Genomic DNA, 22,211 nt, shown 5'->3' with positions numbered 1-22,211 from the left:
GATAATGTCTGAGAAAAGTTAATGAAAAATACCTTGTGTAGCCTATTTTCACCGTTTTCAAAAACAAGAGATGCGAGGCCTTTTGTTGACCAATAGGAAAACTGAAATTCTGAAAGCAATTTTTTTAAAGGGCCCAAAGCATTGTTTCTGTATATTTGCTTTGTGAAACACTATCATTCCACTATTAGTGCAGATATATTTAGAGACATTTTATTACATTATAATGCAAGAAAATCTACACAATGCTCCTTTAATGTGCTGGAAATTCCAAACTTTTTCATAGTCAATTTACACACAGAGCTGACATACACTTACCCCATCAAACATGCCACCTGGGGTCTTTTCACAGTCCCCAGGTCCAGAAATGTACAGTATTATACAGAGCCATGAGTGCATGGAACTCCCTTCCATCTCACATGGCGCAAGTGAACTGCAAACCTGTTTACAAAAAATTAACAAAGCAAAGGCACAACCCCTGTCCCCCATGTGACCTACTTGTGTGTATGTACAGTATTTGTAACTGATAGATGAACACACACACTTCATATTAATGTTTTTAAACGCATGTCAATTGTATGGTATTTTGTCCATATTGTCATGTTTAGGACCCCAGTAAGACGAGTTGTTGCCATGGGCGACAGCTAACGGGGATCCTAAAACATCTCAATCAAATCAAACATTATGTTCAGCATTTTTCAACACGTGAAATTCGAACGACACTTCGCTATACAGTGTAGATTTACAGTTACATTGTTTACGAACAATGGAGTACATTTTTGGGGGGGGCGTTCTGATGCTGTACGACAGCTGAACTAAAGTCATTAGGCATTTATAAGTAAAATTCTTCAAGAATCAATGGGTATATGTCATTCATTTAACAGGATGTACCAATCGCAGATTGGCCCTTTAAAGTGGTTGTATGCATGATTTGAGAATCATGGCAAGTGGGCGGGGTAGGTCTATTCATTTATTTATTTAATACATATTCTCAATAGTTCACTATCTGTCCATTGTTTTCTAAGCCATACACACATTTGTCCCAGGACAATTTTGGCCATGCAGAGAAAAAAGATAGAGAGAATGAGCAATTGGGTTATTTGAGGTTCATTGAAGGCTACAGGACAAATGCAAGGGACATATCATATAAAAAGCACACAGGTTTTATTGCATATCAATTTCATGTATAAATTCTTCACAACATTGGAAAGATTACATTTGGTATACATTTCTATCATCAGAATCATGTCATTTCAATTACATTTCTTCAATAATCAGAGGCATTAAAAAAACTGCAATTTCAGAATTGATCCATGTTATTCTACAATCCTTTCATTTTTTTATTACATCTCTCTGCCACAAGCTTTTTTATAGTCATTTAAGAACCACCTGCCCAATACATTCCTATTGTATTGGTTTGAAGTCAAACCTACTAACCCAACCACGTACAATAAGTGCATCTACAGATTCATTTCTTTTTAAAATTTCATTTTAAAATTTAAGATGCACATTTCACAAATGGACATCATTATGACTGCTAAACACATCATGCACAATATATATTTTTTATAAACATAACAGAGGTGATACAACTCAGATTCAAATGAAACGAGCACCATCCATTTAACCCATTTCTTTTCATTTAATGTTTTGGACATAATGCAACATTGTTTGTGAAAATACTATACCCTGGTTAGCTGAAAACATAATGAAAACGATGAGCGCGCTTCAATGGGGCAGACGTCTGTGTGTTGTGATTCTGGATGGCCACATAGCTAGCTAGCAACAATGACAAGAAGCTGACATGTGAATCGTGGGTACTCGTTTCAGCTAGTTTTACCTTGTTCTTGATACCATGTCTTTGTTTTGAGGTGTTTTGATTGATGACACTTCTATGTTAATATGGCAAAAAAAATGCTAGCTAGCTAAGCAACAAATGTAACTATGTATTTGAGAGACAACAATGTGATCTTTGACTTCAATGTGGATCCATAACAGCGCACACTTATTACAGTAGTACATTTCCACAAACTTCAAAGTGTTTCCTTTCAATTAGTACCAAGAATATGCATATCCTTGCTTCAGGTCCTGAGCTACAGGCAGTTAGATTTGGGTATGTTATTTTAGGAAAATGTTTTTAAAAAGGCACGGATCGTTAAGAGGATTTATGCAGCAAAACTAGTATCACCCTGCCACCTGCTGACAAAACAAATGATTACAGTGCTTCAATTAGATGTAGATTTTTCTCCCAAGGTCATCATTATTTTAAGTGAGGCCAGTCAGGTTTACTCCTCACAGTACAGTAAATGTGTTATGCTGGGTGTTAAAACCCCTTACAGACACAGATAAATACATCTCAGACACAGTTGAAGTAAGGGGGAATGTTGGTTGCAAGTTCAAACCCCCGAGCTGACAAGGTACAAATCTGTTGTGCTGCCCCTGAACAGGCAGTTAACCCACTGTTCCTAGGCCAGCATTGAAAATAAGAATATGTTCTTAACTTGCCTGGTTAAATAAAGGTTAAAAAAAGTCAGTGCTATCTGGGATCCCTAACCTCTACTTTAACCCTTACCATTTTACATTTCAATTTCAATGGGGTCCCAAGGATCCCGGATAGCACAGACCCTTCAACTAAAGAGTGGAAGTATGATGGCATGGTACACTGTAGTTGGACACTATCTGACAAAAAAAGTCTATTTTATCTATGACGGGGGATTCTGAGATGTTCTTTTCTACAACCACATGGTCACATTTAAAAATTCCTACAAAATGGAAACCATTCACGCAGAATCGGAGCACTGATAAACTGGTTAAGTTAACATGTTGATGGGATTTATTGTAGAGTAAAACTGACTTGCTCAAACTTAGGATAAATTACAAGCTAACAATGCAATGCCCTGGCATCCAAATCACCTGACAATCATAGTAAAGGTTGCAATTTCCAAAATAGCCAAAGTAAGAATTCAACCACCTTGAACACAAAACACTCAGCATACTGGTTGCATTGGTTCAACTGAAGCGAGAATCATCAAACCACACGATAGACACAACATTGCAAACATGATCTAAATCAGTGGTTCCCAACCTTTTCCAGTTATTGTACCCACCAACTGAATTTTGCTCTGCCCGTAGTACCCCTGAAGTACCCCTTCATGTGCATTTTACCAGTAGGCCCATAGTCTCCTCAAGTACCCCCTGTGGATAGACCAAGTACCCCACAGGGGTTCTAGTACCCCTGGTTGGGAACCACTGATCTAAACAATCTAGGACTACCATGTCACTATAAATAAAAGCATCTGATTTCATGGTTTCTTTCCAATTTGGCACACTGGTCTTTACACAAAAAAGCATTGAAACCGAGACTCACAATCTCACTTGCGTTTCGATTCACTTTCATTCCTTCAGCAACAAGTAAGAGAGAGAGAGAAAAAAAACTTTTTCAGTTGTCACTTGTCTCCAATCGTGACCCCAAAATGTTTACCCAAATAAATAGAATCCACCCAGTCTTCAAATGAATATAGAAGAAGGTAATCACATCATCTTTGACAGCTATGAAAACCCCTGGAAAAGAAATGCTTGTCAGAGAACAAAACCTTTTCTACGGGTTATTTGGCACATACCACTCTTGCCATGAACGTCCAGGTTATTTTGCACATCATACAACAATATCATACAATTTTGGCCCTTCACTATTTATATTAACATTTGAGCACAGAGGTGCCTAAAAAGAGACAATACTGTTTATCAAAAAGCAAAATGGAATCAAGTTAACAAATGAGCAAAAGAGGGGGAAATACGTTATCCGCTACTCTAACCAATGGTTGTCAATTTAAAATATCTTGCTCACCAGATAACTGTTGAAGGCGATACTATGACATCTGTAATGCACATTATATGTTGGGGGGGGGTGGGTCAACCTCCATGATATCATCGTCCTGTACTTTCTTTATAAACCAGAGTTTATAAACCAGAGTTTCCTGCTGTAACACTCAGCATTGTGGTATTACTGATTTCAAACAGGAATGGAGAGTGTGAAGTAATTTGATAAGATGAGGAGGATGGGGGGGGGGTTCTTTGGGTGAACGAGCTAGTACTCCCCCATTATGTGTTGATACTTACTTTTGCTCCTCCCACCGAGTGAGATGAGCGCCCCCCTACGGACATGCAATGCACATATTCCAGACCTACTGTCAGTGTATATGAAGCTATTGAGAATTTGCTGTTGTAGAATAGACATTTTGCTCCCCTAGTAATGCAGTGGCATACTGAAGCGTGATTGTCTCTGAGAGTTCAACTAAAGGGCTTCGCTGAATGGAGTGGGGTGGTCTTTCCTGGGATGTCCTTCACCCATCTACACGGGCGGAGCAGTGCTACTTTGATCTCTGCCTGTGAGTGTCTATCTGAGAGGCCCCTCGTACACACACACACACACACACACACACACACACACACACACACACACACACACACACACACACACACACACACACACACACACACACACACACACACACACACACACACACACACACACACACACACACACACACACACACACACACACACACACACACACACACACACACACACACACACACACACACAGAAGGGCAGGAGTCACAAATCCTCTCTCTTCTCAGGCCAGGACTATGTGATGTTGAGTTTTCCTCCGCAGTAGGCTTCATCCCTCCTCCTAACTCTCTCAGATGTGTCTGAGTGGGTAAAAACTGCTCGTCCCGGACGGACCCTCCCATGCTCAGCCAGGCATCCAGTGAGTTCTGGGAGGATGCGTGCAAAGGGTTGTTCTCCGACAGAGAAAGCATCATTGCATAAGCCTGGAGGAGACAGAGAAACAACAAATAGACACCACCGTTGTTCAGAAACCACTTTGTGAGTCTCCGAGTTAATTGTTAGCCAATCAAACGTGGGTGTCATTATTGTCAATAAAACCCAAGAGCTGTTCCGTCTCGGATTAGGAGCGTCACTTTAACCATTGCAACATGTCTTGGCATGCAAGAGGTCAAAGGTGAGAGAGCACTGTGATGCTGCTGCTTGGAGAGTAGTTAGATGAGAGGTTTAGAAAAGAGGGAGAGTTAATAGCTCAGTTAGCAGGTAAACTAAGAGAGGGGAGAGCATGTCAACGAGAATAAATACTGGTTGTTATTCACTGACTTTCATCCCGACACTCCATAAAGCCACATTGAACAACCTGGCATCGTGTTTTGGCCTGGTTGTAATGCTTTTTCCTCATTGTCTTTTTGTATTTCCCCTTACCGAACTCAAGCTTTTGGACGGACGTTCAAAATTATTTGCCACTTGCTGTCTCCATCCTGGTAGCCCAGTGGTAGCCCAGTGGTTAGACGCTAACCGTTAGAGTAATCGGTTACTGTTGGACTAGTAACCGAAAGATTGCTGGATTCAATCCCCGAGCTGACAAGGTAAAAATCTGTCATTCTGCCCCTGAGCAAGTCAGTTAACCCACTGTTCCCCGGGCGCTGAAGATGTGGATGTCGATTAAGGCAGCCACCCATACCTCTCTGATTCAGAGGGTTAAATGCGGAAGACACATTTCAGTTGAATACATTCAGTTGTACAATGGAATAGGTATCCCCTTCCTTCTCTCTTTTTATATGGGAGTCCACCTATCTGAGATTTAGCATGTCTGTATAGAGTTTCTTTCAGGGTTTCTGACTCAGTGAGCTGGTGTTAAAAATGATTTTAACATCAAAGGGTGGCTCCTCGCCATTGTTGGCCTTATGCAGGTCCAGACCATTGGGGAAGCTGGGTAGGCCCTCCAGGTCTAACACCCCACCATCCTCCTCTATACACCATTGTTGGCCTTATGCAGGCCCAGACTGTTGGGGAAGCTGGGTAGGCCCTCCAGGCCTAACACCCCACCATCCTCCTCTATACACCATTGTTGGCCTTATGCAGGCCCAGACCGTTGGGGAAGCTGGGTAGGCCCTCCAGGTCTAACAGCCCACCATCCTCCTCTGTACACCCGCAGCAGCACCGGGGGAAGGGGAGGGGAAGAGCAGGGAGGAAGGATATAGAGGAGGGGTAAGGTGAGAGGAGAGGGGATGATGGAGTAAGTAAATAGAGAAGATGGGGGAGGGAGGGATAAAGAGAGGGACGGGGTAAGGAGAGGTTGTGGAGGAGGAAGGGAAAGGTGCAGTGAAACGAGGGGGGGGGTTGTCCACAGTTAGCCAATACTATCTTTTCAGTCGATGGATGGACTTTCGATGGTGCATGCATGGGGGACAGATGGATGGACGGATGGATGGGATAGATAGTATGGAGTTGTTGTCTGAAAACAGTTCACACTACTACCACTGAAAACCAACTTGACTGAAACCCCACTAGAGAACCTGCAAAGGGCATGATTGTTTTCCTCATCGGTTTTGTGCATCGAAAGGCAAAGCTGGCACTAAACCAAGGAGCTAACCATGCTCAGTGTGGGGAGAGATGGTGAAGTACCAACACCAGTATTTCTGTGTTAATATTTCAGAAGAACATATGCATTCTTTTGACATCCAGAATGGTGAAAAAAATGTATTCTGGGGGAAAATAGAGCCACAATATTACTAACCCAAACACAGTGGGGAACACTGCTTTCAGTGAAAGGCTTTATAAAATAATACAAATATTAATAATGATATTATTCTTTTCAATAATGTTCTGAATTAATCTATTCGGTTTTAGTTAGGAAGTAAAGGGTTAACACTGAAGAGAAAAAATATCCAATCAGGATTTTTCTTTGGTGGTTTCTGGGGAAATAAGTCTATCTAGCTAAGTAAGCCATTAGCTAGGCCATTAGATGCTTGATGGAAGGCATCTGCCATTTTAATGTTTCAGGGCAAAATTTTGAAGTGACAGTGGAATCAACCAATCACATTGACTTGCAATGGGTGGGACCATTTTTACAAAAACTTATGGAAACCTTTTCTTTCTCAAAGGCCAACAGGCCACTGTCCTATAGTGAGCAGTGGTGTTCCCACGGTCTACCTAGCTAACTGTTGTTGTAGGCTAGTTTGCAGCAGCTGCAGCAGATTTTATCAAAGAGGATGTTGTTGCTCATTTGTTAGCTTGTCCCTTTTCAAGAATAAATTTCAACAAGAAGTTACATTTTAAATGATCATCATCTGTTGAGTGGAACTGGTGTTTTAATTGCAGCTCGCATGCTGTTGTTAGCCAACTCTTTGATAAGAACTTACGTGTGCGAAACATTGTTGCATTTAAAGTGGAACTGGTGTTTTAATTGCAGCTCGCATGCTGTTGTTAGCCATCTTTTTGATAAGAACTTACGTGTGTGAAACATTGTTGCATTTAAACATTAGATCACTGGTTACTTTGTGTACTTAACACAATGTTAAGTAATAGTTGTACATTTCAATTGGAAATTGCTTAGCCTAATGGTTGTGTTTTTGTATTATGATTGTGACCTAATACTAAGCTTATCCTTTCCATCGGCCCTATGCAGTGGTGTAGAGGTGCCTGGAGAAGTGGGTCCTGTGTGAAGGAAAGGCGCCCTGTGTGAAAAATCCTATGTTTTCCTATAGATTATTCAGATGTACACTCTCAAAATGACACCAAAAAAAATTATAATAACAATCCTTAAACCATTTTCGAGTTCTGGGAAAAATCTAAAATATATATTTTTGGAGGGTGTAGTTACCCTTTAATTCAATTGAGCAAAACAAATGCCCTCCCCATTGATACAAATCGGCATTATATCATTCTGTCAGGTAGGCCAACATTATGTTCAACATTTTAATTGGGAAGGTGTTTGGGGAAAGCCTTTAGAAATGTTCATGCAAACAGTGGATGATGACTGAAATGGCCATTGAAAATAGCCTACGAACCAAGATGATGGACCAACCTTATTCAATAGGTTTGCATACCCATTGTTGCCTTAGCGAGCGTTTATTGGTAGAAGGTGGAACATCTTTCCTACCTACCAGCTACCGATGTCATTCTTCTGTGAGCTGCTCCATGCCACAACCTTTTGAGAGCTGCACTCTTCTGCTACTTGCGCGTGTGAATATATTTCATGTGCTTTGCGACTGTGTAGGCTATTTTGTGCATCATTTCTTTGATATGCAACAGTAGGGAGGAGAAAGTGAGTATAGGCAATGCCCACTGAAAAAAAGATGGGTAAACCTGCACTACATCACTGGCCCTTTGTGTTTCACAGAAAGTGCGCTCTTTGACCTACTTGAGTGTGCTGGTAATAAAATGTGCTGTCCATTCAGCATCAAGACCTTGTCACACACTGAAGGCTCAATAGGCTCAACACTGGGGAAACAGGTATATAACATTTTTTTTTAGTAGGCAAGTCCGTTAACAAATTCTTATTAACAATGATGGTCTAGGAACAGTGGGTTAACTGCCTTGCTCAAGGGCAGAACAACAGATTGTTTACCTTGTCAGTTCAGGGATTTGATCTAGCAACCTTTAAGTTAGTGGCCCAATGCTCTAACCACTAGGCTACCTGCCCCATCTCCCCTTACCAATAAGGGCAGGTAGTGTAGTGTGCAACTTTTTAACAATTTCCCCCATTCTGCCTTACCAGCGAGTCAAGGAAATTCAAACAAAGTTTGAAGATATTTTTCAACTAAAGTAAAGGACAGTTGTAGATATGTGGTAGTCGTGGAGTAGGGGCCCGAGGGCACACAGTGTGTTGTGAAATCTCTGAATGCATTGTAATATTTTTAAAATTGTATACTCAGGTGGATTAGCTGCTGCCTTGGCAGGAACTAATGGGGATCAATAATAAACCCCAGAAAGAGTAGCTGCTGCCTTGACAGGAACTAATGGGGATCCATAATAAACCTCAGGAAGAGTAGCTGCTGCCTTGACAGGAACTAATGGGGATCCATAATAAACCCCAGAAAGAGTAGCTGCTGTCTTGACAGGAACTAATGGAGATCCATAATAAATACACATACAGTAATGTTACGGGTAAAGTAGGAATCCCAGGTTTCAATAGACAATAAGATATTCATGTTTTAAGAAAAGAGTGTATGTATTTCTAAAAAAAATGTATTTGTCACATGCTCCGAATACAACAGGTGTAGGTAGACCTTATGGTGAAATGCTGAATACAACAGGTGTAGGTACACCTTACGGTGAAATGCTGAATACAAGAGGTGTAGGTAGACCTTACGGTGAAATGCTGAATACAACAGGTGTAGGTAGACCTTACGGTGAAATGCTGAATACAAGAGGTGTAGGTAGACCTTACGGTGAAATGCTGAATACAACAGGTGTAGGTAGACCTTACGGTGAAATGCTGAATACAACAGGTGTAGGTAGACCTTACGGTGAAATGCTGAATACAAGAGGTGTAGGTAGACCTTACGGTGAAATGCTGAATACAACAGGTGTAGGTAGACCTTACGGTGAAATGCTGAATACAACAGGTGTAGGTAGACCTTACGGTGAAATGCTGAATACAAGAGGTGTAGGTAGACCTTACGGTGAAATTCTGAATACAACAGGTGTAGGTAGACCTTACGGTAAAATGCTGAATGAAACAGGTGTAGGTAGACCTTACGGTGAAATGCTGAATACAAGAGGTGTAGGTAGACCTTACGGTGAAATGCTGAATACAACAGGTGTAGGTAGACCTTACGGTGAAATGCTGAATACAACAGGTGTAGGTAGACCTTTACGGTGAAATGCTGAATACAACAGGTGTAGGTAGACCTTACGGTGAAATGCTTACTTACAAGCCCTTAACCAACAATGCAGGTCTAAGAAAGAAAAAAGAAGGAAAAAAATTAATAAAAGTAACAAATAATTAAAGAGCAGCAGTTAAATAGCAATAGCGAGGCTATATACAGGGGGTACCGGTATAGAGTCAATGTGCGGGGGCACTGTTTAGTCAAGGTAATTGAAGATATATGTACATGTAGGTGGAGTTATTGGGGGAGGGGGGAAATACAAATAGTCTGGGTGGCCATTTGATTAGATGTTCAGGAGTCTTATGGCTTGGAGGTAGAAGCTGTTTAGAAGCCTCTTGGACCTAGACTTGGCGCTCAGGTACCGCTTGCCTTGCGGTAGCAGAGAGAACAGTCTTTGACTAGGTTGGCTGGAGTCTTTGAAAATTTTTAGGGCCTTCCTCTGACACCGCCTGGAATAGAGGTCCTGGATGGCAGGAAGCTTGGCCCTGGTGATGTTTTGGGCCGTACACACTACCCTCTGTAGAGCCTTGCGGTCAGAGGCCGAGCAGTTGCCGTACCAGGCGGTGATGCAACCAGTCAGGATGTTCTTGCTGGTGCAGCTGTAGAACCTTTTGATTTTTTTGGTTTTTCTTCTACCGGTTTTATGCAATGAATGAATTGAAGCTGATCTTTCTTTTGTTTTTACTGCGCTGGTCTTGGCTGTCCGAGACCGAGTCAAGACCAAGTAAAATCTTCCTGACACCAAGACAAGACCAAGTCAAATCTTCCTGACACCAAGACAAGACCAAGTCAAATCTTCCTGAGACCAAGACAAGACCAAGTAAAATCTTCCTGACACCAAGACAAGACCAAGACACTCTATGTGATCTTGAGACAGGTACAACACTGACCGACACTGATAGGGACAGAAAGACAGGTACAACACTGACCGACACTGATAGGGACAGAAAGACAGGTACAACACTGACCGACACTGATAGGGACAGAGAGACAGAAAGACAGGTACAACACTGACCAACACTGATAGGGACAGAAAGACAGGTACAACACTGACCGACACTGATAGGGACAGAAAGATAGGTACAACACTGACCGACACTGATAGGGACAGAAAGACAGGTACAACACTGACCGACACTGATAGGGACAGAAAGACAGGTACAACACTGACCGACACTGATAGGGACAGAGAGACAGAAAGACAGGTACAACACTGACCAACACTGATAGGGATAGAAAGACAGGTACAACACTGACTGACACTGATAGGGACAGAAAGACAGGTACAACACTGACCGACACTGATAGGGACAGAAAGACAGGTACAACACTGACCGACACTGATAGGGACAGAAAGACAGGTACAACACTGACCGACACTGATAGGGACAGAAAGACAGGTACAACACTGACCGACACTGATAGGGACAGAAAGACAGGTACAACATTGACTGACACTGATGGGGACAGAAAGACAGATACAACACTGACCGAAACTGATAGGGACAGGAAGACAGGTACAACACTGACCGACACTGATAGGGACAGAAAGACATGTACAACATTGACTGACACTGATGGGGACAGAAAGACAGGTACAACATTGACCGACACTGATAGGGACAGAAAGACAGGTACAACACTGACCGACACTGATAGGGACAGAAAGACAGGTACAACACTGACCGACACTGATAGGGACAGAAAGACAGGTACAACACTGACCGACACTGATAGGGACAGAAAGACAGGTACAACACTGACCGACACTGATAGGGACAGAAAGACAGAAAGACAGGTACAACACTGACCGACACTGATAGGGACAGAAAGACAGGTACAACACTGACCGACACTGATAGAGACAGAAAGACAGGTACAACACTGACCGACACTGATAGGGACAGAAAGACAGGAACAACACTGACCGACACTGATAGGGACAGAGAGACAGAAAGACAGGTACAACACTGACCGACACTGTTGGGACAGAAAGACAGGTACAACACTGACCGACACTGATAGGGACAGAAAGACACGTACAACACTGACTGACACTGATAGGGACAGAAAGACAGGTACAACACTGACCGACACTGATAGGGACAGAAAGACAGGTACAACACTGACCGACACTGATAGGGACAGAAAGACAGGTACAACACTGACCGACACTGATAGGGACAGAAAGACAGGTACAACACTGACCGACACTGATAGGGACAGAAAGACAGGTACAACATTGACTGACACTGATGGGGACAGAAAGACAGGTACAACACTGACCGAAACTGATAGGGACAGAAAGACAGGTACAACACTGACCGACACTGATAGGGACAGAAAGACAGGTACAATACTGACCAACACTGATAGGGACAGAAAGACAGGTACAACATTGACTGACACTGATGGGGACAGAAAGACAGGTACAACATTGACCGACACTGATAGGGACAGAAAGACAGGTACAACACTGACCGACACTGATAGGGACAGAAAGACAGGTACAACACTGACCGACACTGATAGGGACAGAAAGACAGGTACAACACTGACCGACACTGATAGGGACAGAAAGACAGGTACAACACTGACCGACACTGATAGGGACAGAAAGACAGAAAGACAGGTACAACACTGACCGACACTGATAGGGACAGAAAGACAGGTACAACACTGACCGACACTGATAGGGACAGAAAGACAGGTACAACACTGACCGACACTGATAGGGACAGAAAGACAGGTACAACACTGACCGACACTGATAGGGACAGAAAGACAGGTACAACACTGACCGACACTGATAGGGACAGAAAGACAGAAAGACAGGTACAACACTGACCGACACTGATAGGGACAGAAAGACAGGTACAACACTGACCGACACTGATAGGGACAGAAAGACAGGTACAACACTGACCGACACTGATAGGGACAGAAAGACAGGTACAACACTGATCGACACTGATAGGGACAGAAAGACAGAAAGACAGGTACATTACATTACATTTACGTCATTTAGCAGACGCTCTTATCCAGACAATACTGACCGACACTGATAGGGACAGAAAGACAGAAAGACAGGTACAACACTGACCGACACTGATAGAGACAGAAAGACAGAAAGACAGGTACAACACTGACCGACACTGATGGGGACAGAAAGACAGGTGGGGACAGAAAGACAGGTACAACACTGACCGACACTGATGGGGACAGAAAGACAGGTACAACACTGACCGACACTGATGGGACAGAAAGACAGGTACAACACTGATCGACACTGATAGGGACATAAAGACAGGTACAACAATGATCGACACTGATAGGGACAGAAAGACAGAAAGACAGGTACATTACATTACATTTACGTCATTTAGCAGACGCTCTTATCCAGACAATACTGACCGACACTGATAGGGACAGAAAGACAGAAAGACAGGTACAACACTGACCGACACTGATAGGGACAGAAAGACAGAAAGACAGGTACAACACTGACCGACACTGAAGGGGACAGAAAGACAGGTACAACACTGACCGACACTGATAGGGACAGAAAGACAGGTACAACACTGATCGACACTGATAGGGACAGAAAGACAGGTACAACACTGATCGACACTGATAGGGACAGAATAACAGGTGGCGATGAAATGGGACTATGAGAGTTCTATCTGCATCCCAACACTATCACCATCTAACTCTCATTGAACTCATTGTACTGCCATCGTAGGGAGGGCAGATCATGCATGGCAGGTCATGCAATATTAAACTGTATAAGTCATGTTAGTTGGAATGGGAGGAGACAGGGGTGGCCGTTGTGATTGGGTGGATTTGTTTGTGAAGGTGTGGTGTGCTGTATGTGACTGCATGACTTTGTCTGTAGTTGTGTCTGTCCCTACAGTATGTCTCTATTCTACCACTACCTGCTGGTCTGATGGTGGTAATTGTGTCTGTAACTTGGTCAGAAGTCTGTAACAGGAAAAACATACCAGTAGTTGTGTCCGTAACCATGTCTTTGGTCTATTAGACAGGACATTGTGTCTGTAAAAAAAAAGCTTGTATTCTGCCAGACAAGACATACCTGCGGGTGTGTTTGTAGCTTATAGCCAACGGTGTGGCTTCCTCCGATCCCTCCCCCTCTTCGTCTTCGTACGCCCCCGGTGTGACCATGGTGATCGGGGAGGGGGATTTGGGTGCTTCGTCCTGAAATTTATCCGCCAGGCTGCCTTCTTCCTCCTCTTCATTGTCTCCCTCCTCCTCCTCCTCCTCTAGCCCCCGGGAGCTGGACAGGCCGTGGCTCGATGGACGCTCCTCCTCCTTCAGGCTGCCTTTGTCCTCCTCTTCATCATCTCCCTCCGCCTCCTCCTCCTCTAGCCCCCGGGAGCTGGACAGGCCGTGGCTCGACAGACGCTCCTCCTCCGTAAGTTCTGACCTGCAACAACGAGAACCGTGAGGTCAGTGGCTGTACATTATATATTGTATTGATTTAGCCTTTTATTCATAGTTTCCAAAAATGTGTTCCATTCATTCATACCCACAAAAATGTACAGTATTTTATCCTTGAAATGTATTGGTTTATATGAAACCCTCATTGGGTGTAATCTGTGGAACAATATCATTGCATCCAAATAGTCTAAGGTCATTTTCTCTCCTTGCTTCCTTTCTTTCATCTGCACTGATGTGAAAGAGCTAACTGGTAATCAAAAGCAGCCAATTTAGACTTACTGTTTACTGTTCCCACCCATTCTGTCTTGGCCAGATGAGCGGAGATGAGGGAGAGGAGACGGGGGGGATGAGGGCCTTCCCCCAAACCCACCTTGCCTCCATTAGGACTTTGATTGGGATTTATAGGCCCACTGCCCTACCTGCCTCAGTGGGCCACTGGCCAGGCATCCCTGCTGTTTGTCTATCTGTCAATAGGCAATGAGTCATACTTTGCAGAGCCATTACTGAGCTGTCAGGAGCTCTGTTGACAGCGAGCAGAGACCCAGTCCAAGCAAACAAACATGCATGTTGACAATCGGCGAGAAACAAAGCCGAATGAATAGCTGGCTATTTCCTAACACGCATACTGGACAAGAGGGCCAAGCTCAATTCTAGAGGCTGTGGATGTGTGTATGTGTGGGGAGGTGGGCTGCTCTGCAAACAGGCCATCAGCACACCAGACATTGCAACCTGCTGCCCTTCACATTTTTAAGCCCCCTGGTCTCTGCAGCTTATCGCCTCATGATGTCATTTCCTCAGGGTGAGCCCTCCGAGAAGCCGCTGCCACAGAGCGCAGGGCAGATGGACATCAAACTAGATGGGGTACTTTCCTGGAGTAAGCGGGACATCTTTCAATCTAGATTAAATATCCTACAATCAAATTGGCAGGGGCTGTGTGTAAGAGGGAGGGGGGGTATAGGGAGACAAGCACGGCTCTGACGCAGAGCCCTCCATTTTGTCACTTAGTCTAAACACATCAGCAGTATGTTTGTGTTAGCGGCCTACAGTTTTTCCTCCTTTAAAAGTTGTCATACTGCGGAACACCCTGCCTGCTGCAGCATTCTGTGGCACGTCATTTAATTCTCAGCCATGTTTTCTGTTACTGCAAGTCATTGCTAGTTTGACCAGCAGAGGGCATGTTTGAGAAGCATTTGATAGTCTTCCATATTGCACCATGCAGGCTTTAGAACGGTCAAAGGAAGTCTGAGCAATGGGCCATCGTGTACAATGGTGAAGAGTCTTTGCAGCGTGTGGATGGTGCAGGTATCATTGCCAGAATGATCCAGCTTCGTTGCATTGCTCGGCAAAAATACTCTGTTCCTGCTCCCTTGTTCCTCGTCTACACTGATACAAATCATAACTTGATAAGGTACTAAGATGTATAATGTCTCCATCAAATCGAAGAAGTTCTTTTATCTTTTTTATTCTTACTTATTCCGAGACACATTTTCAATGATGTATGAAATCGGAGTTGTTCTTCATCAACTGGTAGTAGATAAATAATGAAGCAGGTTAATAGGTTAAACGTTTCACTTTTAATTCCAATGCGTTTTTTTCAAGATACATCAGGCAAGTATCTTCTTTTGTGTACATATTGCATATTTCCCATCACAGGATGAACAACCACAATACCAGTCTGGTGTTAATCTTTCTGGGTTGTATTGACGTATCCTGAAAATGACATCTGTTCCTACCTCATCTGCGGGCAGATCTACAGCATTTCAGAGAGTTGGAATAATCACCCTTTAAGTACAGAGGGGAACCTGACACCTCACCGGCTGTGGCATATCGGAATGCTCCAAACACTTGTGCACAGTTTTGTTTTTGCCTTAGCACTACACAGCTGATTCAAATGATCAAGTCATCATGAAGCTTCAAGTGGTATTTACACCTGCATTGCTTGCTGTTTGGGCTTTTAGGCTGGGTTTCTGTACAACACTTGACGGTATCAGCTGATGTAAGAAGGGCTGTATAAATAGATTTGATATTAATTTGTGATCTGGTAATGTAAAAGTCTAATAATGACATTATCTGCTATGGTTTGTCCTCATATGTCTGTTTTTCAGCATAAAGTATTCTTTGGCCACTTAGTGTGGACACCAGGTGAGACCACACACACACAGTAACAGTCTCTCTCCATCCCTCCCCCTTCTCCCTAAATCCTCTAGGTTATATCAGCTGTGTCGGTGAACCCCTCCCCCATCTGAATTGGCTGATACAGAGGGCACAGCATAATCATAGGTGAGAGGTCAGGTCAACAGGAAGTATTATTAAAGAGATGCTTTACATTGAAATACAGACAGATGTTGTAGTCCCAGAGTTAATGATCCAAGGTCAGTTTATATTATACAGGAATTATTATTGAAGAGATGCTTTACATTGAAATACAGATAGAGATGTAGTAATCCCAGAGTTAATGATCCAAGGTGAGTTTTGCATTTCACCTCCTGATGATTATGATGACTGACCGTGTTAGAATAAAAAAAACAAGGCTTAATCATGCTCTCCTGACCTCTCACCTATGATTTTCCTCATCTGCAGGTATGTTTTGATGTGAGAGGAAGCCAGTCCCATCATCGCCACCTCACCCACTCTTAAGATAACCTTTGGGCCAACTGGTGGCCCAAGGCTGGTTAGGAGACACCGCTGGAGACATTGTATTTGTGATGAACTGAGAGAATATTAGGATAGCACTGTAATTCATTAATCATATGCTGTCTGCCCCTGTTCTTACTTCTCTCCCCACCTCGTCTTTCTTCCTCATTTTATAATGCACACCATATATGTGCATTGAAGTACAGATTGAACTTGTATTCATAATAGAAATATTACAATTATTATAATGCATTTATAACACCTGGATAATGAACTTCTTTCAATGAAGTGTTCTTTCACATTCTCCACTGGTGAAATGAAGTATCTCATTGAAATACTATCATGTGTCCTCAGATGAAAGGAGTTAGATACGCGTAGGTTTTTTATTCTTTATATATGAATTACAAATCAGCCTTTACTTAAATCATGTTTCTAGTCTATTGCATAGTTACAATGTGTAATCATTGATGTCTCAGGAGCAGGAGTGGTAAACACTGTTGAAGTGTATAATTGTAATATGTACATCCAGACACAGCATCATTCAAAGAATGGAGTTTGATACTCCTGGTATTGGAAATGACTGAAAAAGAACGTCCCAGAGATTCATACCTGAGTATCTCACTGAAATACTATCCTGTGTCCTCAGATTAATTCAGATGAAGGCAGTTAGATATGCATAGGTAGTGTGGTGTACTGTTTTTTTTCTGTGTATATGAATTAAAAATCAGCCTTTACTTAAATCATGTTTCCAGCCTATTGCATAGTTACAATGTGTAATCATTGATGTCCCAGGAGTGGTAAACACTGTTGAAGTGTATAGAAAAATCCAGAAAATCACATTGTAGGATTTTTAATGAATTTATTTGCAAATTATGGTGGAAAATAAGTATTTGGTATTTTAATACTTTGTTATATACCCTTTGTTGTCAATGACAGAGGTCAAACGTTTTCTGTAAGTATTCACAAGGTTTTCACACACTGTTGCTGGTATTTTGGCCCATTCCTCCATGCAGATCTCCTCTAGAGCAGTGATGTTTTGGGGCTGTTGCTGGGCAACACGGACGTTCAACTCCCTCCAAAGATTTTCTATGGGGTTGAGATCTGGAGACTGGCTAGGCCACTCCAGGACCTTGAAATGCTTCTTACAAAGCCACTCCTTCGTTGCCCGGGCGGTGTGTTTGGGATCATTGTCATGCTGAAAGACCCAGCCACGTTTAATCTTCAATGCCCTTGCTGATGGAAGGAGGTTTTCACTCAAAATCTTGAGATCTTGCGTGGAGCCCCAGATCGAGGGACATTATCAGTGGGCTTGTATGTCTTCCATTTCCTAATAATTGCTCCCACAGTTGATTTCTTCAAACCAAGCTGCTTACCTATTGCAGATTCAGTCTTCCCAGCCTGGTGTAGGTCTACAATTTTGTTTCTGGTGTCCTTTGACAGCTCTTTGGTCTTGGCCATAGTGGAGTTTGGAGTGTGACTGTTTGAGGTTGTGGACAGGTGTCTTTTAAACTGATAACAAGTTCAAACAGGTGCCATTAATACAGGTAACGAGTGGAGGACAGAGGAGCCTCTTAAAGAAGACGTTACAGGTCTGTGAGAGCCAGAAAGCTTGCGTGTTTGTAGGTGTCCAAATACTTATTTTCCACCATAATTTGCAAATAAATTCATAAAAAATCCTACAACGTGATTTTCAGGAATTTTCTTTTCTCATTTTGTCTGTCATAGTTGAAGTGTACCTATGATGAACATTACAGGCCTTTCTCATCTTTTTAAGTGGGAGAACTTGCACAATTGGTGGCTGACTAAATACTTTTTTGCCCCACTGTATATATATATTTCACCTTTTTTAACCAGGTAGGCCAGTTGAGAACAAGTTCTCATTTACAACTGCGACTTGGCCAAGATAAATATCATGCGTGGTAATATCTACAGTACATGTAGTTAACTTAAAATAACTTTATTGTGCCAAGGATGCAAGTCCTATATGCATGTACTGTAGTGCGACACAAACAACACCACAGAATTACACATGGAATAAAGAAACCTACAGTTAATAACACAATAGGAAAAAAAGTCTATATACAGTGAGTGCAAACGAGGTAAGATAAGGGCTGTAAAGGCAATAAATAGGCCATTGTGGCCAAGTAATTACAATGTAGCAATTAAACACTGGAGTGATAGATCTGCAGAAGATGAATGTGTAAGTAGAGATACTGGGGTGCAAAGGAGCGGAAAATACATTACAGTATGGGGATGAGGTAGATTGGATGGGCTATTTACAGGTGCAGTGATCTGTGAGCTGCTCCGAAAGCTGGTGCCAGCCACCACCCCACAACGTTAGAGGAGGAACCACTGTAGGTCCATCAGTTTTATCTGGTAGATAAATGCCTCGGCCACCACCCCACAACTTTTGAGCGAAGAAACGCCCAGTCCAGCTCTTGCCGCCCTCCATACACACTTTTCTACTGTTTCTGCCCATTACAATCTCTTCCACTGTCCCAGTCCCCTCCTCCCCACCCCTGTGCCCCATACACACATCTCCAGCTATCTCAATCATCACCCAACCTCACAGGCTAGACAGTGTCCAGAGGAGAGAAACACAATAGAGTGAGACAAGTGACTAGATCAACTTGACTTAGTTCACAAACACTTTGTGGGGAGGAGACGCATGAGTGCACAGATAGGCATACACACAGCTGTATGTCTCTGTTAAATGGGGGGGGGGTGATGTGTGTGTGCGTACATGCATGTGTGTGCATGCGCGTGTGTGTGCATGCCTGCGTGCACATTTGTGCATGCATGCCAGTGTCTACGTGCCTGCATGTGAGCGTGTGTGTGTCTGTGACGGACAGAAAACAGAGCACTTATTTTCAATTCCAAATATTAAAATGCCAGGCTTGCATATCCTGGATGGTTCTGCACTATTGATCGCAGATGGCAGAGGGGCTAAATTACCCTTGAGCTCTGTTGGCTTTTATGTCTCTTGTCTACTGACCAGGGAAGAGGGAGGGTGGGAGACATGAAAGAGAGAGAGACAGAGATTGAAAGAGATAGAAAGAAAGACAGAGAGAGAATAGACAGAGACAACGAAAAAGAGTGAGATGGGGAGAAAGACAGAGTCAGAGAAAAGCAGAAAAACAAGCAGCCCTCTGTTATTGGCATGAAGACGGGTTAGCGAAATCAAGGAGGAACCATTACTTGACATCTAAAAAATCCAACTTGTTTGCCTTATTGGAGAAGACAGCTTGCATATTTCCCCCCACACATCTGTCAAAGCTACTTGCCTTGGAACCTGGGTCGTATTTATTAGACACTGAAGAAAACGAACTGAAACAGGGAGGGACTATAAGAAACGCATCCAATAAGAAACGCTTGTTTTAATTTCCGGGTGCAAAACATTCGCTGCAGTGTGCATTAATGAACCCGACCCTGCCGAAGCACTAGCCTCTAGCGCTACCTGAAACTGCAAGGCCATAGACTATAGGCTGGTGATGCTTTAGTCTGTAGAGGAGAGGAGAGCAGGCCAGAAGCTCTGGTAAACCTGGCCTTGGTTATAGCGAAACAGCCTGGGCAGTTTATTTCATTTGAGGTGAGTCGTTGAAAACAGGCAGAGTAGAGGAGGGGGCACTGGGGGCTGTGCTTACTGTACTGTACTGGAATCCCCCTAAAGCCTGTTTGAGCAACATCTGACAGGGGAGCAGAGTTAGTTCTGTCAGGAAGGCAGAGTGACACCCTAATAACTGTATAGTTTACTCCCTAGAAGCCAATCCAAATATTCATCGAAAACAATCAATGTGAGTTAAACATATCTGGGTGTTGATGTGTGTCGTAAGGTATGTAAACGGAAGTGATTCTGTGAACAACACTCATGTAATGATGAGTAACTTATAAGACGCCCCGAGCTAATACCTTGACTTTAACTGCACCGACAGGGGTGTGTGTGTGTGTGTGTTTGCATATGTGTGTTCCCCCTACCTCTTGTCTGTGGAGCTGGATGCCTGGTTCATCTCGCTGTTGGAAATGAAGTTGTGGATTTCCGAAGAGTAAGAGTCCTCTTTCTCATCTAAAAGTGCATGGTGATCTGGCTCGGAGTTGGGAGAGGAAATGTTGTTTCCTAGGTTGGAGAGGATCCCAGAGTGTTGACTCACTGTTAGCAAGGCACACACACACACACACACACACACACACACACACACACACACACACACACACACACACACACACACACACACACACACACACACACACACACACACACACACACACACACACACACACACACACACACCACACGCACGCACGCACGCACGCACGCACGCACGCACGCACGCACGCACGCACACACACACACACACACACACACACACACACACACACACACACACACACACATCAGTTAGTAACAGCATATAAAGCTATAATCAACATCAGAAATAGGGAACTACACTTGATGAGATGCTTAACATGTTTAGTTAAAGTCTACTCACCCCTTGCACAGTTGTTACATTTTGCTGCCTTAAAAAAAGTAAAAAGGGACTACAATCTGCTCCACAAGTGAAAGAAAAAGTATAGCACATTGTCTTGATTGTGTATGTCTTCACATGCCACAGTTAATACCTACTTTTAAGTAACTGGCAGCAATTACGGCTGTAAATCATTTTGAATAACATTCTATCAACTCTGCATAACATTGAGGGCAACATGCAGTGCCTTCAGAAAGTATTCACACCAGTGGAGGTTACTCAGAGGAGGAAGGGGAGGACCATCCTCCTCTGTGAAAAATCATAAAACATTTAAAAAGTGATCCATTTGAGTTAAAACTAGAGTAAATATATTGTCACTGTTTTGCAGTGAAGGTCTACATTAGCCTCAACAGCACTCTGTAGGGTAGCCCCATGGTGTAGCCGGAGGACAACTAGTTTCTGTCCTCCTCAGTACAAAACCCAGGAGGCTAATGGTTCTCACTCCCTTCAATAGACTTACACAGACTACCAGAGCTCTTGCAGCATGAATTGACATGTTGTCCACCCAATCAAAGGATCAGATAATTAATCTAGTAAAAAAACTGAAAGCATAAGGTACAGCTAGCTAGCACTGCAGTGCATAAAATATGGTGAGTAGTTGACTCAAAGGGAGAGAAAGACAATAGTTAAACAATTTTGAACAAATTCCTTTCTTCCAAAATGAAGGAGAAACATTCAGTTTCACTTACTTAGCGAGCAAATGCAGCTAGCTAGTTTAGCCTACTCAAACTTGGCAGCCACACTGTACTGTGAGAAAACCAATCTATTTAATCCAGTGAGAAAGCCAATCTATTTCATCCATTTTTGAATTCAAGCTGTAAAACAATGAAATGTTGAATAAGTCAAAGGGTATAAATATTTTCTGAAGGCAGTGTACATGTAACTGCCAAAATAATGGAAATACTTGGTGAAT

General features: G+C 43.0%; 1 protein-coding gene across 3 annotated transcripts in view; it reads right to left on the bottom strand.

The window, feature by feature from the left end:
• Nucleotides 1-1,144: 1,144 nt before the first annotated feature.
• Nucleotides 1,145-22,211, bottom strand: part of LOC124046197 (histone-lysine N-methyltransferase PRDM16-like) — a 451,439-nt gene continuing 430,372 nt past the window's right edge. Inside the window, exons 13-16 of one of the 3 annotated variants that reach the window (XM_046366309.1) lie at nt 20,751-20,922; nt 13,777-14,127; nt 9,729-9,752; nt 1,145-4,832 (exon numbers count right to left, since the gene is read on the bottom strand). In XM_046366309.1, coding sequence (XP_046222265.1) covers nt 4,820-4,832; nt 9,729-9,752; nt 13,777-14,127; nt 20,751-20,922 — 560 coding nt within the window. In that variant the 3' untranslated portion in view covers nt 1,145-4,819. Of the gene's footprint in view, nt 4,833-9,728; nt 9,753-13,776; nt 14,128-20,750; nt 20,923-21,262; nt 21,291-22,211 lie in introns of those variants that run through there. The other 2 variants (XM_046366310.1, XM_046366311.1) reach the window with 2 other exon arrangements.

This window comes from Oncorhynchus gorbuscha, linkage group LG10 (assembly GCF_021184085.1).
Source record: "Oncorhynchus gorbuscha isolate QuinsamMale2020 ecotype Even-year linkage group LG10, OgorEven_v1.0, whole genome shotgun sequence".
NCBI classification, from domain to species: Eukaryota; Metazoa; Chordata; class Actinopteri; order Salmoniformes; family Salmonidae; genus Oncorhynchus; species Oncorhynchus gorbuscha.
This window is presented reverse-complemented; position numbering and strand designations above follow the sequence as displayed.